Raw genomic sequence first — 27,062 nt, 5'->3', positions numbered from 1 at the left:
ACAGCTGAAAACTTCTGAGCCTTGGTCAGATACGTGTTGAGGAGAGCTCTCTTGTGACTCCAGCAAATGGGCCTGGAGTAGGCACTAGAAACAAGGCAAGCATATTGATGGGGGGAAACTAATAAGCAGTCTAGGGTAGAAATCTTAAGGATTTAAGAAGTGGCCTTAGAATGGGTAGGAGGCAAAGATCAAAGATTTTGTGTGTAAGTGGGAAGAGTTGGATGTAAATTGAAAGAATGTGGTGTAGAGGGGGAAGTACAAGATGACATGTTCATGCTCATGTTATTTATTACAACAGTGGCCTAGCTGGTCTTTGTTCCTTACCCCTCTGTTAGGCTATATTTCCTTTTATACTGCTTTTTCCCCCCCTGCTTTTGGATACTGTTTTCTGTTTATATCTAATCTGAACCTATCCTGGTGTTCAAAATGCTGCTATCTCATTTTTGCCTATACTAGGCTTATTATCTACTCCTGATCTATACCCTGTTTTACTTACTCTTGAAGTGCTCATTAACTCTCCTTGCTGCATATCTCTGAATCTTACACTTTTTTCAAGGGTCAGCTTAGGTTCATGAAACCTTTTCTGGCTATTACAGGCTGCATTAAAAAACTTTGTAGAGGTTCCTCAGGGACTTTCAGGGACCAGGAGCAGATACAGGGTGTATCGCTAGCAATCTATGTGCTGCACCCCCCCCATTCCCCCCAAACCCTGAGTGGGACGTTATTTCAAAAAGTTTCCATTTAGCACAATTGTTTGACAAAGGTTCCTTGGCTAAAAACCCTTGACAAACCTGTGGCAGGACTGTTGCCTTATTGTTGATTACTCTCTTTACAATAGCTCTTGACTGAGGTATACCTCTTGGTAGAGGTATTTTCCATTTAATGCTTTGATCCTTTGGCATGGTTCTTGTTGACCCTGATTCTTGGTTATCTTTGAAATATATTTTAGAGTAATGTAAATGTTGGAAAACACTTTATTTTTTTGAATTTCTTTTTTTACCCATTGTTTTAAAATTCTTTTCACTAAAGCACTGAAAGATGACCAAAAAAAGAAAACGCCAAGATGATTTTCAAAAAGTAAAACTAAAAGTTGGTAAAAAGAAGCCAAAGTTAGAAAATGCTACTGTTACAAACTTTAAAACCAAGACTATACATCTGCCTGAGCAACTCAAAGAAGATGGAACTCTTCCAACAAACAATAGAAAACTTAACATTAAGGTAAATCTTAAATACTGTTTTGATAAAATGACATTTTCTTTGAAATCATCTAGAATAAATTTTGTGAAATTTGTTTTAATTCTCAGGATTTATGGATGGCTGATGATTGGAGTTTGTTAACCAAATCTGAGTTGCCACTGTAGCTTTCCCACCTCTAGAAAGACTTGCTTAACTAAACCCACAGTGATTTCTTCATTGTATACCTATTTGATGATTTAATATATGATCTGGAAATAATTCTCGTGTAACTTTTTGAGGTATCAAGTTCTTGATGTGACAGTTTTTCTAGCTGTTTTTATAGTTCATGAGGATCTTGTCTTACTCATTTTTGAACCCATACGTAACACATGACTTATAGGTTCGTTCTAAATGTGTGAAGTTAATTAAGGTTTGAGCAATAGTTTTGCTTAAAATTTTGACAGCTTTATGGAAATGTAACTCATGCATAATAAAATTTACCCAGTTAGAGTGTGCCATTCTAGGGGTGCCTGGGTGGCTCAGTTGGTTAAGTCTGAGTCTTGATCTCAGCTCAGGTCTTGGTCTCAGGGTTGTGAGTTCAGGCCCTGCATTGGGCTCCATGCCCAGCGTGGAGCCTACTTAAAATGTACCATTTTGTAGTTTTTAATATATTTATGAAGTTATGCTACTATCACCGTAATCTGATTTTAGAACATATTAATCATGCCATAAAGAAACCCTGTACCTATTAGAAGTCACTCCCCATTCTTTTCTGCTTGCTCTAGGCAGGCACTAATCTACCTTCTGTCTGTATAGATTTGCTTATTTTGGTCACTTAATATAAATGGAACAATATGATATGTGCTCTTTTGTTATTAGTCTTTTACTGAGCATGGTTTTGAGGTTCATCCATGTTATAGCATATCTGTAAGAACAGTACTTCATTCCTTTGTATTGTTGAATAGTATTCCAGTGCATGGTTATGTCGCATTTTATCAGATACTAGTTGATGGTCATTTGGCTGTTTCCACTTTTTTTTTTAAATTTAAATTTTGTTAGTTAACACATAGTGCAATATTGGTTTCTGGAGTAGAATTCAGTGATTTATCACTTACATACAACACCCAGTGCTCATCACAAGTGCTGTCTTTAATACCCATTACCTACCTAGCCCATCCCCCACACAGTTTGTTGCCATTTTTTTTTTTTTAAAGATTTTATTTATTTATTTGACAGAGATAGAGACAGCCAGCGAGAGAGGGAACACAAGCAGGGGGAGTGGGAGAGGAAGAAGCAGGCTCATAGCGGAGGAGCCTGATGTGGGGCTCGATCCCAGAACGCTGGCATCACGCCCTGAGCTGAAGGCAGACGCTTAACCGCTGTGCCACCCAGGCGCCCCTGTGGCCATTTTTGACTCTTATGTGTAATGCTGTTATGAAAATTTGTGAACAAGTCTTTGTGAGGATAAACATTGTCTAGTTTTGCTTTTAAGCTCTGAAGTTTAAATAATATTGAAAAGATATTTGAAGTTGTTTTTTTTCACAAATTATATAAATTATTCCACAAATAAAATTGTCAAATGCTATATCCAGGATATGCACACACACCCTGAAAGACCATTTAAGATAGGCAGAACAGTCCTGTGAAATTAGAAGTATATAAATGCACCTACCATGTGTTTGATATATAGTAGGTCTTTAAATAGTGATGATGATTGCTGTCACTTTAAATGATAGCATGCCTAAGCCTTCATACAGGTCAATTTCAAAAAGAGAAAATTCTAACTGAAAAGTATAATTTTTTATTAAACTAAATCTATTTTATTTTATTTTTAAAGATTTTATTTATTAGAGAGCGTGCACAAGCAGGAGGAGCAGCAGAGGGAGAGGGAGAAGCAGGCTTCCCACTGAGCAGGGTGCCCAATGCCATGTGAGGCTCCATGCCAGGAGCCTGAGATCATGACTTGAGCCACCTAGGCGCCCCTATTTTAAAGATAAAACAATGTTTCTGTTCTTAGTAGAAGCTGGTAACATTTAGAATAATACTTATTGAAGCAGTTTCCCCAAGGAGTGTCAGTTTATAGTTTATAGTTTTACTTAGCATGTTTATTTGAAAATGTTATAAATGCATATATATCTAAATCCTGTATTTTTATTTTTAGGATTTGCTGTCACAGATGCATCACTACAATGCTGGGGTTAAACAAAGTGCTCTTCTTGGACTTAAAGACCTTTTGTCTCAGTACCCATTTATAATTGATGCACACCTTTCAAACATATTAAGTGAAGTGACTGCTGTGTTTACAGATAAAGATGCTAATGTACGATTAGCAGCAGTTCAACTTCTTCAATTCCTGGCCCCCAAAATACGAGCTGAACAAATTTCTCCATTTTTTCCTTTGGTAAGTGCCCATCTCTCTAGTGCCATGACTCACATTACTGAAGGAATTCAGGAGGACTCTTTAAAAGTTTTGGACATTCTGCTGGAACAGTACCCAGCCTTAATTACTGACCGTAGCAGTATATTGCTTAAGAATTTTGTAGAACTTATTTCTCATCAGCAGCCGTCTAAAGGACTGATAAATAGAGACAGATCCCAGTCCTGGATACTTTCTGTAAATCCTAATCGGAGACTCACTTCTCAGCAGTGGAGGCTGAAAGTCTTAGTGAGACTCAGTAAATTCCTTCAGGCCTTGGCAGATGGATCCAGTAGGTTGAGAGAAAGTGAAGGACTTCAGGAACAAAAAGAAAATCCCCATGCCACTAGCAACTCCATTTTTATCAACTGGAAGGAACATGCCAACGACCAGCAGCACATCCAGGTTTATGAAAATGGGGGTTCACAGCCAAATGTCAGTTCACAGTTCAGGCTACGGTAAGAAGGATTTCAGTTATGTCCACACTCAGTTTTCCTGTATTGAATTTTAACTGCTGACCATTGATGGCTAATGGTGGGAAGATATGCAGTTGTCTTTTATAGTTTTCATGTAGTTACTCATGATTTGATTTTATTTACTGATGGGAGGAGTCATTTGAAAGTAATTAATTTATTCATTTCTAGCAAAGCCTAATGAGAAGTAAAACTTGATAGTTTTTCTTGGCTTTGTCATTGTAGAATTTTATTTTCTTACTAGTCTTGATCAATGTAATTATCATTCAGGGAACTTCATTTTTACTGGTACTTTACACTTAATATTTAAATTAAACAAGGAATAATATTTTTTAATCATTAATTTTTTTTTCTGTTCTTACCCATCCTTATTAGGTACCTGGTTGGAGGACTGGGCAGTGTGGATGAAGGCCTCTCATCTACTGAAAACTTGAAAGGATTTATTGAGATAATAATTCCATTGCTAATTGAATGCTGGATTGAAGCTGTGCCTCCCCAACTAGCTGCTTCTATTGGAAATGGTATAGAACGAGAACCTCTGCAGGTTATGCAGCAAGTTCTTAATATTATTTCCCTTCTGTGGAAACTCTCTAAACAACATGATGAAACTCATAAATTGGTGAGAACTTAATGGGTTATTGTCTTTTATCATAATGTCTTTTATCAAAAGTGGGTGGATTAGAAATCAGTATATTACTACTTATTGGTTATGCATTTTCTAAAAATTCCCATGGTGTAACTATGAACTTGTTTCTTGCTTTTGCCCTAAAATGCAAGTTAAAAATGTGAGAGTCTCTGAATATTTTTAATTTCTTTAAGTGAAATGCATAACTTTTTTCTGAAGATTTTATTTATTTATTTCTTGCACCTGAGTGGGGGGAGGAGCGAAAGAGAGGGAATCTCAAGCAGATTCAGTGCTGAGCGTGGAGCCTGGTGCAGGACTCAATCCCACAACCCTGAATTCATGACCTGAGCTGAAATCAAGAGTTGGGTGCTAAACCGACTTAGCCACCCAGGTGCCCTGTGTAATGCATAACTTAATGAACTTGATTTTTCTTTTTCTTTTTCCTTTTCCTTTCCTTTCCCTTTTTTCTTTTCTTTTCTTTTTTTTTTTTTTGTGAGCTTGTTTCCATTTTCTTTTATTAGATTTAATTCACAGTAATGTTACAGTGTATTTATGGCAGATTGATTATGTAGGAACATTTTACTTTCTGGAGGCCTTTTATGGGATTAAAAATGTTGCTTATTAAGTACTTTCTTCCAGCGTGTGCCACATTGCCAATTTTAGCAGAAATGGACCACAGTGAAGATCTCATAACCATACTATGATTTAGAGAAGAAGCAACATACAGACTTGATTAGTGCGTGCTCTTTTGTTTTCTCTTGGTAAGGGATATAAGATCAGAAAACATTTGTAAAACTTATCTTTACAACATGTAGGTAAGCTGTAGTCGTAGGTATGGTGTTAGTGAAATTAACCTAAGATTCTAGGTGTAAAGCAGTGTTTTACTAGAAAAGCTGATATTAAAGACATGTTTCATGATGATTAACTGTATCTACTGTTTGGGGGGAGAATTGAATGGTGGCAGATTTTTAAAGTACTGTAGTATAGAAAATATACTATATAGTCTGGTGCAAGTAAGGAGGAACAAGCTCTGAGATTAATTGGTGTTAAATTAATATGATAGCGCACTTAAAAAGGGCAGCTGCCGGAACAATAAAGCTAGAAGCATCTGGGTTTTAGAATTCCTGCAAGGACTTTTGACTAGGCAGGTGTGAATCTTTGAAGTTTTCTACATATGTACAAAACTGCAGTTTTTTTGGTTTTGTTTAATTCTATTTATTTCAAGCTAAAGTTTAGAATGAGTTAATAGGCCACATAAAATAAGACGGGGTTAAATTAAAAGTAGTACTTGATAACTTTGAAAAGCATTATGGAATCATACTGAAGTCTGTATTTTAAGAGCTTGCTCTAGTACTGTTAACCCATTACCCATCATCTGTAGGGTTGTTATATGAGTTGCCTTTTCAAATAGCATGGCATTTTATTGCCTACGATTTTGAGCCTGTCTCATGATTCATTGCATACATTGGCAAGAAATTGATCGGGGTTGGGGTAGGATGTATGATTTTATGAAAGCAAAGCTTACGGTCTTTTATGGCAATGTGTGATGTATGACAGTAGTAATGCATACACCTTTTTAGAAAAGTATGTGTTATTTGCAGTGTTGAATGGATTTATCTGAACCTGGGATAGAAAGTAAAACTAATATCAACATAAATCTTAAGTAGTAGTCTTTCCTTAATTTTTAGAAGGCTAAGAAATAGAGATTCCAAGAATTTTGGTGTTTGGTGACATGTTGAACACTGAGTAATTATTGTTATTCATTTATTAGTATTTGTAACTAGATAGAATGGTAGAACCAAATGCAAATTCATTAATTATGCTAGTTTTAGATCATCCACTTATCATTTAGATAACATTGTGAAGGGACCTAACTACTGCCTTAATTTTATGGATATTTAAAGTTGTATGCTTTAGAACTATTCTGTGCTCTTCTAATATGACTGTATTTATTAGCAGTCCATTAATGCAGGACACTAAGTTCAGAAGACTGTTTTGCATAGACCGTTGAAGGCAACGTAGAATACTAAATTGGGCTACTGTTTAAAATTCAAATGAACTGAAGGAAGTTTAATTAAACTGAAATAGTATTTAAAAGCATACACTGGTAGAATTCTCTAATTTACCTTGGCAAATGGGTTGTGTTGAACTCTAATAACTGGGTAAGCTAAGATCCATTATTTTAGAGACAAAGTATAAATATGTATGTGAGTTGTACAAGGTGACATTAAAATGCAATAATTTATTTTTTGTTACCATTCTCACTGTTCCCCTTTCTCACTGACTTTCAGTTATAGCTTAGTAGTTAGGATAGTGTGTGACCTGCAACAGCTCAAACTTTAAAGGAGGGATGAAATGACATTCCTTGGCCTTAAATGCAAATTGTGTCCCACAAGCTGGATTGTGGCTCTTCTCTCAGAAAATGTGTAGGTCTCCTGTTGATAAATGGGCATCTAGATTAGGCGCAGTCTTAGGATAACTGTTTGCTTATAGGTTTTGCTAAATTTATATATTTGCTGCACAGTTGAGAAACTTCGTTTTTACCTAAGTAGTGTTTTGTTTTTTTTAACTTTTTTAGAAATCTGAAATCTCTGATCTTTGCTTTAAAAAGAAATCTCAAGGTACATTAAATCTTATTTGCAGTGGTTGAGCACTCGTCCTTACTGAGGTTGCTTATTTCTGATATACTGTGTGTATCCTTAATGTATAGCTAGTTTTAAAAATGAAATACAATTTAACATTAGCTTTTTAATTTACTTTGGATTTTGGGGTCTTGTATTAATAGTCTCAGGGTCAGTATTATAATACTATAGAAATTGTGTTGTGGCTTAGCTTTATATTTTAATGCTACTTTTAGTTTATGTATCTCATTGCTGATGTCTTTTCCCCATGAAGATTAGAATTTGTGAAGAATGGTCAGATGCAAGCATGCATCAAGGATTTGTTGAGCATCTATAAATGTGGCTATTTAAGTTAATTAAAGTTCTGTTCCTTGGTCATACTAGCCACATTTTAAGTGTTCAGTAGGTACATGTGGCTAATGGCTGCTGTATTAGACAACACAGATGAAGAACAATTTCATCATTGCAGGGTTGCCTCACAGTTCTTACCTTCTGAGGGGTTGTTGGATGTAAACAAATATATAATGTCAGTGCTGAGAGGAAAGATGAAAGTAAAGCAGGGTAAAGAGAGAACAAGTGCTGGAACAGAATGAGGGGGAGCTATTTTAAATAGGTGGTCAAGAAATAGTTTCATGACTTTTGAATGGCACTGAATGAAGTTAAAGGAGTAAGTCTTGTAAAGACCTGTGGGAAGAACCTTCCAAGCATAGGAAACAGCAAGTGTAAAGCCCCTGCAGTGAGAACAGATTTGGCATATTTGAGGAATGACAGGAAAGCCTGTGCAAGTGAGGTACTAGGAGAATGGTAGAAGATAAGTGAGAAAAAGTGACAGTGGCCAGATCATGTGGGACCCTATGGTCCATGGTAACAAGTTTGGATTTTAACCTGAGTGTGATGAAAAGACAATGGAGGGTTTTCAGCAGGGAAGTGGCATGATTTGAATTATGTTTATTTAACTTTAATATGTTGAATTTGCAAATAGAACACTAGTGAACTTCCCTGTGGTCAGCATCCAGCTCTAGCAGAACTATGGAGCCCAACCTCACACCATCCATCCTGTGGACGACCAGTCCTGCCCTACATGTACACTTATTCTTTTCTCCCTTCCTGTATTATTTTGAAACATGACTTATATTTTAAAAGATCACTGTGGCTGCTATGTGGAGAATTGACTTTTGAGGAGGGCAAGAGGAAAAATAGGGAGACAGTTGGGAGGCTATTGCAGTAATCTAGGTAAGAGGGGTTGATTGGAGTAGAATGGTAACTAGTGACCGAAGCTATGAGAAGCAGCTGGATTCTGATAAAGCCAGTGGGACTGCTGATGTGCATAGCAAAGGAAAAAGAAGCAAGGATAATGCCTTTGTTACCGTCCAAATGACAGTGTGACTGCTGGTAGGGAGAGTTCAGTTTATTTGTGTTAAATTTTTTGAGATTTATTTATTTTAGAGTGTGTAGGGGGTGGGGGTGAGAGGGAAAGAGAAACCCAAGTAGACCCCCCACTGAGTGTGGCGCCCCCCTCCATGCGGGGCTCAGTCCCATGACCAATGAGGTCACGACCTGAGCCAAAACCAAGAGTTGGGCGCTTAACCGACTGCACAACCCAGGCACCCCTATTCATGTGTAGTTTAAGATGCTTGTTAGAAGTCCAAAAGGACATGTTGAGTATACAATTATATATTAGTACAAAGAGAAGAATCCGGCAAAGGATCCTAAGGCGCTGTTGGGTGACTACCTATTTTAAACAGCTCAAGTCCCACATCCCAAGAAACCCTTCAATCCCTGGCAAAATGAAATGGTTGGTTCTCTGGATAGGAGGAAATAAGAGTGTTGTAATCTGGAATTAGTGTTTAAGTAGGAGAGACAGATTTATGAATACTGCAAGAATTTTAGAGAAGTGCATTGCTTTGTGACAGTGTTAAATACCTTTAATTAGAAATAATAGAATTGCTGGGAAATAGAATTATTGTATAAATAGAACACTAGGTAGAAGACTTTCTGATATATCATGGTTCAAATTAAGAATTTCTTACATCTTACTTTCTCCCTTTTTCTTCTCTTAAGCAGTAGATAAAATGCAAGTAAAGATAATTACTAAGCACCAAAAAGATCTGTGGGTGAGAATTGGATGCCCTAATATTTTATTCTGATTTTAAAATTTATTTACATCTTCTATCATGAGCAAAAGGTGTATTATAATGGTAAATTTATAGTTGAATATTAACAAGTAGTCAAATTGCTTAAATTTGGTTATTTTTACATAATTGTTTCTTGTAGATTTTCTAATATTCGCTTATTTTAATAGGAGTCGTGGCTTCGAAAGAATTATCTTATTGATTTCAAGCACCATTTTATGAGTCATTTTCCATATGCCTTAAAAGAAATAACCAAACACAAAAGGAAAGAGACAAATAAAAGGTATTGTGATTTCTTCCACTCTATAGACTTGAAAAATTTTTTAACCTGAAATTACCAAAAAATAATTAGCCTTAAACTGGAACTTTCTACACTGTGGGGGGGTTCATATCTAAATTTTGTGAAATAAAACTAAAAAGTAGTAGTAGTGTGGCTGATGTTGAACAAGTCACTTTAAGTCTTAGAATTTTGTTTTAATTTTAAAAAATATCTAGTGAATATTTTATGCAAAGTGAATATCATGTATCAAATTATGTAAATAAATTTAATAAAATTTGTTGACATGGGTAGTTTATTTGGGAGAGGTACTGTGTAATCTCTGAGAGTATCTTAAAGGTCATCTAGTTGTATTATTTATATATGAGAAAACTGGTAGTGAAACTAATACCAGTATCAGGAAGAGGGATAATTGGAGAAAAATAGTTTTCTAAAACAGAAAGGCTTATGGATTAGAAGGTGGAGTTTAAAATTGTAAGCCTGGAAGCTGTTTAAAATGTTTACCTCAAGTGAGAGCAAATAAATGTAAAATGAGTTATCGAATAAGATTTTTTGCTTCTTGAGGTGGCCTGTGTTTCTGTAAACTGCTGCCTTAAAACCACTTTATCCATTCATTTATAAATGCACGGCCTCCATAGTTGGGCTATTGTAAATAATGCTACAGTAAAGATGGGGTGTGTGTATCTCTTTGAATTAGTGTTTTTGTATTTTTGGTGTAAATACCCAATAGTTTGATTCCTGGATCATAGGGTAGTTCTAGTTTTAGTTTTTTCAGGAGCCTCCACACTGTTTTCCACAGTGGCTGCACCAGCTTGCATTCCCACCAACAGTGCATCTCTGCATCCTCACCACACTAGTTTCTTGTGTTTTTGATTTTAGCCATTCTGACAGGTGTGAGATGATATCTCGTTGTAGTTTTGGTTTGCATTTCCCTGATGATGAGTGATGTTGAGCATCTTTTCATGTGCCTGTTGGCTATCTGGATGTCTTTGGAGAAATTCTGTTCATGTTTTCTGTTCATTTTTAATTGGATTATTTGTTTTTTAGGTATTGATTGTATCAGTTCTTTATGCATTTTGGATACCAACCCTTTATTGAATATGTCATTTGCAAATATCTTCTACCATTCTGTAGGTTGCTTTTTAGTTTTGTTGGTTGTTGCCTTTTATGTGCAGAAGCTTTATTTTGATGTAGTCCCAGTAGTTTACTTCTGCTTTTATTTCCCTTGCCTCAGGAGGCATATCTAGAAAAATGTTGTTACAGCCAGTGTCATATTACTGTCTGTGCCCTCTTCAAGGATTTTTATGGTTTCAGATCTCACATTTAGGTCTTCAATCCATTTTGAATTTTATTTTTGTGTATGGTATAAGAAAGTGGTCCAGTTTCATTCTTTTGTATGTAGCTGTCTAGTTTTCCCAACACCATTTGTTGAAGAGACTATCTTTTTCCCATTGTATATTCATTCCTCCTTTGTTGAGGATTAATCGGCCATATAATTGTTGGTTTATTTCTGGTTTTTCTGTTCTCTTCATTGATCTATGTGTCTAATGCCATTATCATACTGTTTTACTACTGCTTTGTAATATAACTTGGAATATAACAGGAATTGTGTTACCTCTAGTTTTGTTCTTGTTGTTCAAGATTGCTTTGGATTTTCGAGGTCTTTGTGATTCCTTACAAATTTAAGGATTGTGTGTTCTAGTTCTGTGAGAAATATTGTTGGTATTTTGATAGGGATTGCATTAAATCTGTAGATTGCTTTGTGTAATATAGACATTTTAACAATATTTGTTCTTCCAACCCATGAACATGGATGGAATGTTTTTCCATTTTTTTTTTAAGATTTTATTTATTTATTTGACAGAGATAGAGACAGCCAGCGAGAGAGGGAACACAAGCAGGGGGAGTGGGAGAGGAAGAAGCAGGCTCATAGCAGAGGAGCCTGATGTGGGGCTCGATCCCATAACGCCGGGATCACACCCTGAGTCGAAGGCAGACGCTTAACCGCTGTGCCACCCAGGCGCCCCTGTTTTTCCATTTTTTTGGCATTGTCTTGAATTTCTTTTATCAGTGCTTTTAAACTTTTCAGAGTACAGGTTTTTCACCTCTTTGGTTAAGTTTGTTCCTAGATACTTTGTTGTTTGTGGTGCAGTTGTAAGTGGGATTGTTTTCTTAATTTCACTTTCTGCTTGCTTTATTATTAGTGTATTAGAATGCAACAGAGTTCTGTACATTGATTTTGTATCCTGTGACTTTACTGAATTCATTTATCAGTACTAGTAGTTTCTTGGTGGAGTCTTTAGGGTTTTCTATGTGTAGTATCATGTCATCTGCAAATAGTGAGTGTTTTTCTTCTTTAACAATTTGGATGCCTTGTATTTCTTTATGTTGTCTAATTGCTGTGGCTAGGACTTCCATTGCCATGTTGAATAAAAGGGATGAGAGTGGACATCCTTGTCTTGTTTTTGACCTTACGGGAAAAGCTCTCAGTTTTTCACCATTGTGTATGATGTTGGCTGTGGGTTTTTCATATAAGGCCTTTATTATGTTGAGCTATGTTATTTTTGGACTTAACTTTTTTGAGGTTATTTATCATGAATGGATGTTGTACTTTGTCAAATGCTTTTTCTGCATCTGCTGAAATGAGCATAAAGGTTTTTATCCTTTAATTGATGTGATGTATCACATTGTTTTGCAAATATGTGTTTTTTAACATTTCATTCTTTTAAAGTAGGCTTCACACTCAATGTGGGACTTGAACCCATGACCCCAAGATCAAGAGTCCCATGCTCTACCAACTGAGCCAGCCAGGTGCTCCTTGTTTTGTGCATTTTATATATATATATATAATATTATTATTTTTTTAAAGACTTTATTCATTTGAGAGAGTGAGTGAGAGATCAGAAGCAGGGGAGCATCAGAGGGAGAGGAAGAAGCACACTCCCCGCTGACCAGGGAGCCCAAAGTGGGGCTTGATTCCAGGATCTGGGATCATGACCTGAGCTGAAGGCAGACGTCCTACCGACTGAGCAACCCAGGCGCCTCTTGTTTTGCCAATGTTAAACCACTGTTGCCTCCTGGGAATAAATCCCACTTGATCATAGTATATGATTTTTTAAAAATATATTGTTAATTTGGTTTGCTGATATTTTGTTGAGAATATTTGCATCTGTATTCATAAGAGATCTTGGCCTATAGTTCTCTTGTTTTGATGGTGTCTTTATCTGGTTTTTGTATCAGGGTGATACTGGCCTCATGGAATGAATTTGGATTTTTTGGAATATTTTTTTGAAATAGTTTGCTAGAATTTGCCTGGGAAGCTGTCTGCTCTTGGACTTTTTTTGGGAGTTTTTTGATTACTCTTTCAATTTCATTGCGGGTGATTGTTCTAACCAGATTTTCTAGTTCTTGCTGTGTTAGGTTTGGTAGGTTATATGTTTCTAGGAATTTATCCATTTCTTCCCAGTTGTCCAACTTGTTGTCATATATGTTTTCATAATATCCTGTTACAGTTGTTTGTATTCCTTCCCTTCCCATTCCCTTCCTTTCGATTAGAGAGAGTGCACTTGGAGGGTAGAGGAGGGTGGAGGGAGAGGGAGAGAGAGAATCCCAAGCAGTCTCCACGCTCAGTGCAGAGCCCAACAGGGAGAGCTTGATCTTATGACCCTGAGATCATGTACTGAGCCGAAATCAAGAGTCGGATGCTCAACTGACTGAGCCACCCAGGAGCCCCTACAGTTGTGTGTATTTCTGTGGTGGTGGTTGTTTTTTCTCCATTTTCATTAGTAATTTTGTTTATTTGGGTCTTCTCTCTCTCTTTCTTTTTCTTTTTGATGGGTATTAGAAGTTTATCAGTTGATTTTTTTCAAAGAATCAGTTCTTGGTTTCATTGATTGGATCAATTTTTAAAAAAATTTCTATACCATTTATTTCTGCTCTAATCTTTGTTATTTCTTTCCTTTTGCTGGCTTTGGGTTTTGTTTTTTCTTTTTCTGGCTTGAAGTGTAAAGTTAGGCGGTTTGAGATTTTTCTTCTTGAGGTAGGCCTGTGATTGTATAAACTGCCTTAAAACCACTTTTTGCTGCATCCCAAAGATTTTGGACCTTTGTGTTTTCATTTTCATGTTATTTTTTATGTCTTTTTGATTTCTTGGTTTGACCCATTCATTGTTTAATGGCATGTTATTTAACCTTTATGTATTTGTGCTCTTTTCAGATCTTTTCTTGTGGTTGCTTTCTAGTTTCATAGCAGAAAGACCCAAGTCATACCGACTTTGTTGACTTGTTTTATGGTCTAATATATGATCTGTTCTGGAAAGTGTTCTGTGTGTGCTTGAGGAGGATGTGTATTCTGCTGTTTTAGGATGGAATGTTCTGAATATCATATCTGCTAATCCATCTGGTCCAGTGTTTCATTCAAAGCCACTTTTTCCTTACTGATTTTCTGTTTGCATGAACTGTCCATTGATGTGAATGGGGTGTTAGAGTCCTCTATTGTTATTGTATTATTATCAGTTATTCCTTTTATGTGTTTGTTATTAACTGTTTTATGTATTTGGGTGCATAAATATTTACAACTGTTGTCCTCTTGTTGGATTGTCCCCTTTAATTATAATGTCCTTCTTTGTCTTTTGTTACGGTCTTTGTTTTAAAGTCTATTTGTCCAATGTAAGTATTGCTACCTTGGCTTTCTTTTGGCATCCGTTTGCATGTTAAAAATTTCTCCATACCCTCACTTTCAATCTGTAGGTGTCTTTGGGTCTGAAATGAGTCTTTTGTAGGCATCATATAGATGGGTCTGGTTTTTTTAGCCACTTTGTCACCCTGTGTCTTTTGGTTGGAGCATTTAGTTCATTTACATTCAAAGTAATTTCTGAGAGGTATGTACTAAATTGACATTTTGTTACTTGTTTTGTGGTTGTTCCTGGAGATTTTCTCTGATCCTTTCCCTTGCTCTGTTTCATGGTTTGTTGGCTTTCTTTAGTGATGTACTTGGATTCCTTTCTCTTTATTCTTTGCATATCTATTACACATTTTTGATTTGTGGTTACCATTAAATTTGTACATAATATCTTCTGGATATAGGAGTTTATATTGTTAGTTGCTTAAGTTTAAACCTGTGCTTTACTCTTCTCCCTCCCATGTTTCAGGTATATGGTTTCATTTAAAATATCCTTTTATTTTATGAGTCCTTTGATTGATTTTTTTAAAAAAATATTTTACTTGTTTATGTATTTGACAGAGAGAGTGAGAGCACAAGCAGGGGGAGCGGCAGGCAGAGGGAAAGGGAGAATCAGACTCCCGCTGAGCAAGGATCCCCACGTGGGGCTTCCTCCCAGGACCCTGGGATCATGACCCGAGCCAAAGGTAGACTCTTAACCAACTGAGCCAGCCAGGCGCCCTCCCTTGACTGATTTTTACAAATATATTTATTCTTATTGCTTTTTTGTTTTTACTATTTATTTATTTATTTATTTATTTATTTATGGGAGAGTGCGAGAGTGCTTCTGCAAGAGCAGTGGCAGAGTGGTAGAGGGGCAGAGGGAGAGAAACTCAAGCAGACTCTGGTGAGCATGGAGTCCTGTGCCAGGCTTGATCTCTTGACCCAGAGATCATGACCTGAGCCAAAGTCAAGAATCAGATGCTCAACTGACTGAGCCATCCAGGAGCCCCCTTTTTATTCTCTCACTTATGGTCTTCCTTTCCACTCAGAGTCCTCTTTAATATTTCTTATAAGGCTGGTTTACTGATGATGAACTACTTTAGTTTTTGTTTGTCTGGGAAACTCTTTTATCTTTCCTTCTATTCTGAATGATAGCCTTGCTGGATAGAGTGTTCTTGGCTGCACATTTTTCCATTTTAGTACTTTGAATATATCTTGCCCCACTCCCTTCTGGCCTGCAAAGTTTCTGCTGAAAAATCCACTGATAGCCTTATGGGATTTCCCTTGTATGTAACTGTCCTTTTTTTCTCTTGCTGCTTTTAAAATTTTGTCTTTATTGCTAGTTTTTGCATTTTAATTACTCTGTGTCTTGGTGTGGATGGCCTTGGGTTGAGTTTGGGGGGCGGGGATTGCTGTATTTCCTGGATCTGGATCTCTCTTTCCTTCCCCAGATTAGGGAAGTTTTCAGTTGTTATTTCTTCAAATAAATTTTCTCCCTTTTCCCTCTCTTCTGAGATCCCTGTAATGCACATGTTATTATGCTTGATGGAGTCACTGAGTTCCCTAAGACTTCTCAGTTTGCATAATTTTCTTTCCTTTGCTCAGCTTGTTATTTCTATTACTCTGCCTTCCAGGTTGTTAATTCATTCCTCTGCTTCATCTAGCCTGCTGTGTCTTTCATCAAGTGTATTTTAAATTTCATTTACTGTGTTCTTGATCTCTAATTGGTTCTTTATAATCTCTGTATTAAGGGTCTCTGTGATGTCCTCCATTCTTCCTAGCGTAGTATTTTCACGATCGTTATTTTAAATTCTCCATCAGACATATTACTTATATTTGTTTCACTTTGGACTCTTGCTGTGGTTTGCCTTATGAAGAAGAGGTCCTGTAATGCCCTGCATTGCAGTGTGCCTTGTTTCCTAGGGCTTGACGCTTCAAGGAGTGTCTCCTATGTGTGTTGCTTGTGCTCTCCTGTTGAGTCTTGGCCTCTTTCCTTCAGCATAGTTTACATAGGCTCTCTTGGCATATTGTGTGCAGTGTTTGATCCCCGGCAGGGGTGGGGCATGTTTTAACAAGGTGTGTGGTGGTCTGCTTGTAAAAGTCAGCCATTGCTAGAACTGAGGTCCTCCTGGGTGTCAGGAGATGTGGCATTGTCAGGGTTTGTGCTGGGCTGCTGGGGGAGGAGACTTTAGCGCTGGGACTCAGAACAGTGTGACTGGGAAGAGCATATCTGCTGAAGGTGGGGGCGGGGTGTAGTGGAGGGGTGGGATGTGAGGAAACTTGGTGGAAGCAAGTTCCTAGTGTTGGCACCACGCTGGTTCCCGCAGGTGGCCATTGTTTTTGCTGGTGGGTGGGGAGGGAAGTGGCACCTGCCATGTCCTTTTTTCCCATGGTTCCTGCCTCTCTTTGCACTTTTCCTCCTATCGGCCTCTGGAGTTTTCCACTTGCTGTTTCTGCACTGTATCTGCAGGAGCTGTTTGCTGTCTCTTTTATCGTGGAACTCTGCTTCCTAATGCCTTCTGGGGTCTCACAGAGCCAAGTCCGCCAATTTTAAAAATTCTAGGCTTTAAGTCCTGCTGGTTTTGAGAACTCATGAAATCTGGCCCCTCGCACTTTCGAAGGCAAATATTCTGTAGATTCATCCTCCCTGTTCGTGGATTTCCCAGTGTGAAAGTCTGTTTCCTGCCCTTCTCCATGCCACCAGCTCCCCCTCTATTGTGTCAAATGGCCATGGTCCATTTTGCTTCCAGACTGTCTTTGCCCTTCCTGTTTTCTTTAATGTGGCGCCTTCCTTGACTTTGGTCGTGGAATTTGTTCTGCCAGTCTTCGGGTGGTTTCCTGGGTAGTGTACACTGATATGGGTGTTATCTAGTTGAATCCATGGGAGGAGGCAAGCTTAGATCCTCCTATTCTGTCATCTTCCCAGCTGACTTTGCAGTTGTGGAACTTTTAGCAAAAATAGATTGGCAATATAACTAGCTTATTCTTCAGAAGATTTCCCAGGGATTCATTTTCAGGGACTCTGGACCGCTCTTTTATTTCCATGAGGAGCTGCGTTGAATACCTAGCAGATAACCTGTGGAGGGCAACACAAGTTACAGTTACAGGAGACAACATTGGCTTCAGCCAGTAGTCTTCACACTTATTCATGTAACCCCAGTTAATTTTTGACCTGATGTCTGAGTTTTTCATCTTCAGTTAAAATACAGTTACAAAGGATATTACTGATTTTTATTGTGGTAGAATACACATAACATGAAATTTGACCTTTTTAATCATTTAAGGTGTATGGTTCAGTAGCATTAAGTGTATTTGCATTGTTATGCAGCCATCACCACCATCCATTTCCAAAACTTTTTTCATCTTACCAAACTGGAAGTCTGTACACATAAAACAATAACTCACCATGGTCCCCTATCACCAGCTCCTGGGAACCACTGTTCTACTTTTTGTTTCTATTAATTTGACCCTTCAAGGTACCTCATGTAAGCAGAACCAGAAAATATTTTTCCTTTTGTGTCGGGCTTAATTTCACTTAGGAAAATGTCTTCAAGGTTTATCCATATTGTAACATGTACCAGCATTTTTTCCCTTTTTTTAAAAATAGATTTTATTTTTTAGAGCAGTTTTAGTTTCATAGTAAAATTGAGCAGAAAGTACAGAATTGTCAAGTACTCCTACACCCAGAAATACACAGCTTTCCTCACTGTTATCATCCTGCACCAGAGTTAAACATTTCTTATAATCTATGAACCTACATTGACACATCATTTTCATCCCAAATCCCTAGTTTACCTTAGGGTTCACTGTTGGTGTTACAAATTCTGTGGGTTTTGACAAATACATAATGATATCTATCCACCATTATAGTATCATATAGGATAGTTACACTGTCCTAAAAATCCTTTGTTCTCTGCCTATTCATCCTTCCCTTCTCCATGTTTTTTTCATGACTTGAGAGCTCTTTTTTTTTTTTTAAAGTGCTAAGTAATGTTCTGTTGTATGGATGTGTCACAGTTTATGTATCCATTCACCTACTTACTGAAGGACCTCTTGGTTGCTTCCAAATTTTCCTTCCTTTTTAAGGCTAAATAATACTCATTATATGTATATACTATATTTTGTTTATCTGTTTATCTGTCAGTGGATGTTTGGGTGGTTTCCACCTTTTGGTTACTGCAAATAATGCTGTTGTGAACATTGGTCTTCAAATGTCCAGTTGAGTCCCTGTTTTTAATTCTTTTGTTTATATCAGATGCTATAATTTTGTCATTGGAAACGTTGACATTAAAAAAAAAATGCAGTGTAGTCCTCTCTAAGAAAACTTTCTTCTTCTTCTTCTTTTTTTTTTTTTTTTTTGAAGATCTTACTAGACGGGTGCCTGGGTGGCTCAGTTGTTAAGTGTCTACCTTCGGCTCAGGGCGTGATCCCGGAGTTCTGGGATCAAGCCCCATGTCAGGCTTTTCCGCTGGGAGCCTGCTTCTTCCTCTCCCACTCCCCCTGCTTGTGTTCCCTCTCTCACTGGCTGTCTCTCTCTCTCAAATATATAAATAAAATCTTAAAAAAAAAAAAACATCTTATTAGAGAGAGAGATGGAGAGTGTGAGCAGGGGTGGGGGACAGGGAGAAGCAGGCTCCCTACTGAACAGGGAGCCTGATGCTGGGCCCTATTCCAGGACCCTGAGATTATGACTTGAGCTGAAGGCAGACGCTTAACTGACTGAGCCACCCAGGCACCCCTCTTTCTTTCTTTCTTTCTTTTTTTTTTTTTAAAGATTTTATTTATTTTAAAGAGAGTGTGCGAGTAGGAGGAGGGGCATAGGGAGACTGGAGAGAGAGACTCTCAAGCAGACTCCACACTGAGGACAGAGCCCTATGTGGGGCTTAATTTCATGACCCTGAGATCATGACCCAAGCCGAAACCAAGAGTTGGACACATAACCAACTGAGCCACCCCGGCACCCCTAAGAAAACTTTCTTTTTGTGCTCAAAATTTATTAATCTATGTGGTGATTATTCCAACAAGGTAATTCTAATATGTACTGGGAACAAATACACTAACCGAAACATGAATTCCCTCCTTGGTAGGTTACATATAGAGATTATACCAGGTGGAGTTGTCACACAATGGAACCTATTTGCTGCAAATAAGGAGATCATGGGGAATACTTCCAAAGCTGTGACTCCCTGAGTGTGGGTGAGCGGGTTCTTTTTATTTAAGGTTTAGGATGAATATTCAGAAAGGGGAGCTTTGTCGTCACATGTAAAGGCAAGCATAAGTTTGTGCAGACATACTTAGGAAACATGCCTGTATATGTATACTCTATTATGAACCTTGTACCCCTCCTGGGGTGGAGACTTTTACATTATAATGAAGCTGAGGTAACTGTCAGACAGGAGAAAGGGCTTCAGGCAAAGTCTTAGGATATAGACTGGATGGGGTCTTGAGCTCCGTATCTTGGGTAAAGTATCTTGGGTAAAGAATGCCGGGCCTTGCTTACTTTTGAAACAGCACTGCGAGTTTCACTGCTGATTGATGGTTTCTGTTATGGTTAGCCTATTTACTGGCCTGTTAGAGACTGTTAGTTTTTGCATTCCTTTAGTCCCCTTAATATTCTTAACTACTGAGGTTTTTGTATTGCTTTGTAATTCTGACACCTCCTAGGATGTGCTGTTAAGAAGTGTGCTTAGGTTAGTAGAGCCAGTGGGATATTGATCAGGGAAAATAGGAAAATAGCTGAGGACCAAAAATGACTTCTCTCATGTCATGAAAGCTGTGTCTTGTCTTTCTTCTATTGGGGGCCCCAAATCTTTCTGTTTACCATACAGCTAAGTCTTGCCTTTGGCCTACAAATCAACTTGTGAGAGGTTCAGTGCTGACTACAGTAGTCTGCTAGTTGGGGATATTTACTTGTATGCTGGGAAAATTAGTCTATATTTCGAGAGGTAATGGAGAGCTTTGATTTGGCCAGTTGAGGTTGATTAAGTGCTGGTTGGGTTGTTGGGAATTTATTGCAAAATGTGTTAGGAAAGATTGGTTTTCTGATTTTGGTAGTGACGGAAGGTTTCTTTTAGAAATTGTATTTGTCTTTAAAAAGTGAGCTATATTAAAGAAACATGGTAAATATTCAGACAGTATGTGAATGATTAAATTTTAGAAAAAGTTTTTAGCAAATAGATTTTTTTGTGGGAAAATAAGGACAGAATAGGGCCCAGAGAAAGTGTACCAGGAATTTGAGTATTTAAAGAGGCAGAATTCAAAAGGAAATTGACTTGCAGTTTAATCTGTAGAAGAAATTTGAGTTTCCCTTAGTTAAATTGAATAGAAATGTTTGTTAGGCCAAAAGAAAAGATCATCTGGAACAGTATAAAGTTTATTTGGTAAAAAGGAAGTTTGTTGGATGTATCGTATATAGAAAATTTTCCTAGCTGGTTTAAATAAGGATGCCACTGAAGATCCAGAATCTGAAATTCTTTTTTTCTTTTTTTTCTTTTTCAGAATCTAAAATTCTTAGGGATGGGTATTACTTTGGGAGAACCTTAAGATAAAGGAACAGAACAAAAGGTTGGGGATGGGGGAGGGAAGCTTACTGGGATAGCCTTTAAACAATCAACCATTGTTGCTCTTGTGAGACAGCTGGCTTACTCTTAATGTCATTTATCTAAAACAGCAGTTCTCAAAGTGTGGTCTGTGAACTCTGGGGTCTATAAAGTCAGAACTATTTTCACAATTATATTAAGACATTATTTGCCTTTTTGACTTTTCTGACATTTGCACTGATGGTACAAAAGCAGTGGTGGGTAAAACTGCCAGTATCTTAACATCAACTAAGGCAGTGGCACCAAACCGTACTAATAAAACATTGTATTCTTCATCACTGTGCACTCACAGTTTAAAAGAACAATCCAGAGCCAGTTTCACTTAAAAAGGTCCTTAATGAAGCAGTAAAAATTACTAATTTTATTAAATCAGGACCCTCGAGAACACATTTTTTTTCATATTCAGTATGTTGAGGTGGGGAAACTGGGGTAAAATATTTTGGCTGCATACACAGGATGATGGTTGTCTCAAGAAATACATTTTTGTATTTATTCTACTTGTGAGTACTTTCCTGTGATAGACACAATTTTAACTTGAAGGAATGACTGACAAACTACGGTTGTTCAGACTTGGGTATTTGGCAGTTATTTTCTCAAAATGAACAAAGAGCCTATTAATTCCAAGGATAACAACTGACAGTATTTGTGCCAATGATAAAATTCGAGCTTTCCATCAAAAATTAGTATTTTGGAAAACTTGTATCCACTACCTGAGTTTTATTCATGTATTTTCTATTTTTTTGCTCTTCATTTTTCACGTATCTGTTTCCATCCATCTGGGATCATTTAGAATCTACTGGAGGTTATATTTTGTTTTGTCTAAAAATATTATATTTCCTTCATTTCTAAAGAGTGTTTTAGCAGAGTGTAGTACTCTAGGTTTGGCAGTTTTCTTTGTGCACATTGACAACACTTGACTGCTGATTTTTGTTGCTGTATTAAGAAGTCAGCTATGAGTCTAACTGTTGTTACTTTACAAAATTCCTGTTCCCACTCCCCATGATTTATCTTTTTATAATTTCTGCAGTTTCACAATGATGTATCCAGGTGGACTTTTTGCTTTTGTTTTTTTAATTTTTTATACTCCTTGGGATTCAGTGAACTTCTTAAATCTGAGATCTTAAATCTTGAATGAAATGTCTTTAAACAGATCTGGGACATCCTGATTATCTTTAAAAAAAAAATGACTGCAGTCCCATTTCTTTCCTTTCTGGTAAAGACTAATTAAACATATTTTAGACCTACTTAATCTTCTATCCATTTTTCTTTTTCTTTACTTCATACCTGCCCGCTTTTAATTATTCAGTTTTGTTCATCTGAGCTCAGATACAAATACACTGAATTTTTGTTCTCCATTTGTAGAATTTCTGTCCATTTGCTCCCAGCACCATTTGTTGAAAAGACTATCCTTTCTCCACTGAATTGGTTTTGCTCTTTTGTCAGAGATCAGTTGATTAGATTTTTGTGGGTCTTTTTGGAGCTCTTTGTGCTCTATTAACCTGTATGTGTCTGTTCTTTTACCAATTCCATGATGTCTTGGTAACTAACTCTTGAGATTGGGTAGAATGAGTCCTCCAGCTTTGTTCTGCCTCAGTCATGTGTTGGGTATTTTAGGTCTTTTGCCTTTCCATATAAACTTCAGGATCAATTTACTGATAACTACAAATAGCGTGCTGGGATTTTGCTTTGAATTGTGTTGAATCAGTAGAGCTAGTTGGAAGGAATTGTTATTCAAACCACTGGTATAGAGCAAAATTGGAATTAAGTTTTATCTAAGAGCTATTTTTATTTCCAGTCCACCTTTACCCTGGAATATATGAAAGTCCTATGTTTGTCAGGCCCTGGGCTCTGATTTTTCCCTGTGAGACCCCTAAAAGGTTATATCAGTTTTGCAGCTTTTTCTTTGGAATTGGCAGTTGCCCTAAGGACAAATCCTTGAGTGCTAGTATCTTGCTTTTTTTTTGTAGATTTTGGGACCCAGTAAATATTTATTATCTTCTTAGTTCTTGAATGCTTTTGAGGTTTTTAAAAAATGATTTCATCTAGTTTTAAAGTGTTCAGGAAGGGGATTAGTTCTAATTACCTACATTATCGTTAGTGAAAATTGGAGTATCCCCATTGGCCTGCCTCCCTCATAGACTTGATGGTTGGCATAGTCTTTAAAATTTTGTATAAATTATTGGAGGAGCAGAATGAATTCTCCCAAGTTTGCAGTGTCCATTGAGAACTTCCAGACAGTAATAGATTATGCTGCTTGAGATAAACTTAGGGTAAATCTTGGTAAGCTCTACTTCTGAAGATGTGTGGCAGTTAAGTTTTTGTGTGGTCTAGTTAATGTTAAAATGTGCTTTGGTTTTGGGTGCTGGGCAGTTTGGCAAAAAACCTTGTAGTAATTTGGGTTTGTGGTGTGTAGACTCGTAGTTATCTGTCCCATTCTCATTCTTTCCTTAAATTCCAGTGTTTAGCTAAGAATATGACTATACAAGATAAAAACTGGATTTCATGCTGCTTTTGCAGCTAGGAGTGGTCATGTGAGTAATTTTTATTAAGTAGCTTGGACTTCTCCCTATGGTGTCAGACTTGGACTTTGAGTTGTCTGTTGGCTATCTCTGCCTGGAATTATACCAGAGACACTGTAAGCTCCACATATCAAAAGTAATATTTATTTTCTGAATCTCTGCTCCTTCATTTATCCAGTCACCAGTGGTAGAACTTTTGATTCCTCCAATTCCCACCATCCCAAACTCATATACATGTATACACTTAAACAGATTTCAAATCCAGCTAATTTTTATCCTTCCAAATGTCCTACCTTCTCCCAGTCCGTACCCAACATTGACCCTGGTTCTTGAGCTTGTCATCTCTTGCCTAGATTGCTACAATCGCCAAATAACTGCTTCTTTATTTTTGTTTGTTTGTTTAAGATTTTATTCATTTGAGAGAGACAGTACTAGCAGGGGAAAGACAGGGGAGAGGGAGAAGCAGACTCCCCACTGAGCAGGGAGCCTGATGGAGGGGCTTGATCCTAGGACCTGGAGATCATGACCTGAACAGAAGGCAGACATTTAACCAGCTGAGCCACGCAGGCGCCCTTGCTTCTTTGTTTATAGTCTTGTATCTCTCGTTTTTCCTTTTCTATTCCGACGAACCATCCATCTGAAATAAGTTTTCAACTGTGTTACTCATGTGGTTGCAGAATTAATTTTAGTGCTCTTAGCCTCCCTGACTCTTTGTAATCTGGTTCCATTTTACCTTTCCAAGCTCATTTGTCATTCCTAACCCTACATTTGATGCTCTGATAGCACCAAATTTCTTTATTTCCCTTCCCATGTATTCTTGGCTCTTCACTACTGTGTCCTTGCTCGTGCTTGATCTAGGATTGACCTTTTCCTTTAAAATTAGATTTTTTATTTTAATTAACTATATTTTTTGAAACCTGAAATAAATAGGCTCTGCTGTTGAATGTGCCAGTCTCAAATATGTATTTATATTCTAAGTTGCAATTTCTGTTTTTATTGAAAGTATTTATTTGAGATTTTTTAAATTTGAGATTTTTTTTTTGAAATTTCTTTGAGGCTTTGAAAGAAATGTGTTTTATTTGGCTAGAAAAAACTGATTTTAATATGTTTAGCCTATAAGTTGTTTCAAACCAATGCTTATCTGGACCAGTCCCCTTATGTTGTACATACGGAAATTGTGGCCAGGGGAAATTAGTGATTATGTGGTGAGGTAGAAGCAGAGTCAATCTACTGTGACCTACATCCAAATATAAGTATCTGCTTTAAAAAAATCTTCAAGCATGTTGAGATTCTCAAGTCTTATCTCCACATTACATTTAGGACTACCAGGCATTGTTACAAGGGCCTTTACTTTTTATGTGAAGAGGAACTTGGTAATGAACTGAGCAGTATACAGTGTAATTCATGTCTTCTTAACAACCATAAGGAATGGTTTATTTACAAAAGAGTGACCTAAACCTTGCCTCTATACCTGTCTTGTTGGCAATTTATTTTAGAAGGAAATATTTCGACCCTTGATAGATTATAAGTATTCTAAGTGAAGCAGGCATGGTAGATACAACACTTTATAGATGTATGTGTCTTTGTTTGTTTTTAGCATCAAGCATTGCACGATTCTGTCCAATAATGTAGATCATCTGTTACTGAATTTAACGCTGTCTGATATCATGGTCTCCCTGGCAAATGCCTCGACTTTGCAGAAGGATTCCAATTGGATAGAAATGATAAGGAAATTTGTGACAGAGACCCTTGAAGATGGCTTTAGGCTAAATAGTAAGCAGCTGAACAGATTGCTTGGGGTATCATGGAGGTTAATGCAGATACAACCTAACAGAGGTAGGTGTTCCTGCTTTGTCTTTCTTTAAGAGAGGAGCTCTTATGTATGCTCTTAGGGTCTAGCTTTGAATTGACTTTCACACATTCCATGTAGTCAGGTTAATTACATTCAAGCCATAAAAGGTAGCTTGTATAATTATAAAGGACTGTCTACTTGCACACTGAAGTTTTTTATGGCTGAGTATCTCTCAGTAGATCACTCTGAAGCAATATGGTAACAGTTCTAGTGGATTACACACTTGAGTAAAAGAAGATAGGTATTATTAAGAGGAAATGCCATTGAGCCTAATGATGAAGAAATACCCTTTTCTGGTTAGTTCGATTAGAAATTGAACACTTTCCCTTTTATCTGTATGGAGTGAATCCTGCCTGTCTCTACCTTTCTTCTAGCCTGAAATTATGTCATACTAAGTTCTTTTTTAGTGTGATTTACTGATTCTTTTCACAAAGCTTTCCTGTTTGGTTCCCATCTTATTCATCTTTCTGATATCCTGGTCGTTCTCATCACTACATGGGTTTGTAGTCCTTTGGGAAAATTTATTCTGTAATCTCTGGTTGGTTTACTTTTATAGTGGGTCATCGCTACAGGACTTCAGTGGTAGTTATCAGTTTGTGACTAAGATCTGCCTTGTCATAGGAACAAAGTAAAGTGCTTCTGTGCTTTTAGAGGAATTAGAGCTGGTGAAGAAACATTTTTACTTCATATGCAGTTGTTTTTGTTTTTAGAGGCTACAGAGTCTCTCATCAAGGCAGTTTATACATTGTATCAGCAGAGAGGCCTTCTCCTTCCTGTTCGGACTTTGTTACTGAAGTTTTTCAGTAAAATCTATCAAAATGAAGAACTGAGATCTTACAGAGTCAGGTAAAGTTTCATTTATTTTGCCTTTTTTTTTTTGTGGAGGTTTTTTTTTTTTTTTGCCTATTTAAATAAGACAATAGGGTGGTAAATCTTTGGAGGAATTCACTTTAAATCTTGTTTGGTTACATATAAGAAAAGATATAAAATTGTATAAAGAAGCATACATAACAGTGCCAGTAATCTTTATGTATATAACCAAGCAGATGAAAGCCTCTTTGAGCTTGTATTTCCACTTGTCCACTTAACAGCTTAAGGACAGTTGGAATAACCTGTAGCAGCCTCAGCCTTTTCTTCTGCTTTCCATAAAAATTATGGAGGTTGAACCACTAGCCCTTAATTACATGTTGGGTTATATGGTATAAGAATGATGACAGTAGAAGATGAGAATGTTTCTGGCTTAGTTTGGTGCTATCAAGCGAGATGGGCAACACAAAGAATAGAACTAAGGAATTAATTTTTTGATGTGAGTTTGAGGTATATTTCAGATAGAAGATATGTTTAGGCAAAAAAAAGGGTTGGGGATACCTCAGCATACATAGGCAGTGTTGAAATATATTTGAGTCTTTAGTACAAACCAGGTGCTTTTCAAAATTTAGCTAAATCTCATACTCCTGCTATGAAGTGTGGGTACTGTTACTTTTCGTTTTATAGGAGGAAACTAAAGTTTACATTAAATAAGTTAGTGAGTGTCCTGTAACTAATGGAAAACAGCTGAGACTTAAGTTCAGGTCTGTGTGACAACAAAGGTCATGCTTAAATCATTAACCTCTTGAGGTGCAGCAAAAGTGATTGGAGCTTTACCAGTACAAGTACAGTTGGCCCTTGAACAATGTGGGGGTTAGGGACACCGACACATACCCCCACTCC

General features: G+C 37.2%; 1 protein-coding gene across 2 annotated transcripts in view; it reads left to right on the top strand.

Annotated features, from left to right (window-relative positions):
• Positions 1–1,031: 1,031 nt before the first annotated feature.
• The window catches only part of TEX10 (testis expressed 10), a 56,784-nt gene continuing 30,753 nt past the window's right edge, over positions 1,032–27,062 (top strand). For both annotated transcript variants that reach the window (XM_002928092.4, XM_034664205.1), the window contains exons 1-6: positions 1,032–1,218; positions 3,338–4,050; positions 4,441–4,684; positions 9,614–9,726; positions 25,098–25,336; positions 26,063–26,198. In XM_002928092.4, coding sequence (XP_002928138.1) covers positions 1,039–1,218; positions 3,338–4,050; positions 4,441–4,684; positions 9,614–9,726; positions 25,098–25,336; positions 26,063–26,198 — 1,625 coding nt within the window. In that variant the 5' untranslated portion in view covers positions 1,032–1,038. The remainder of the gene's footprint in view (positions 1,219–3,337; positions 4,051–4,440; positions 4,685–9,613; positions 9,727–25,097; positions 25,337–26,062; positions 26,199–27,062) is intronic.

Source organism: Ailuropoda melanoleuca, chromosome 7, assembly GCF_002007445.2.
Source record: "Ailuropoda melanoleuca isolate Jingjing chromosome 7, ASM200744v2, whole genome shotgun sequence".
Classification (NCBI taxonomy): Eukaryota; Metazoa; Chordata; class Mammalia; order Carnivora; family Ursidae; genus Ailuropoda; species Ailuropoda melanoleuca.
This window is presented reverse-complemented; position numbering and strand designations above follow the sequence as displayed.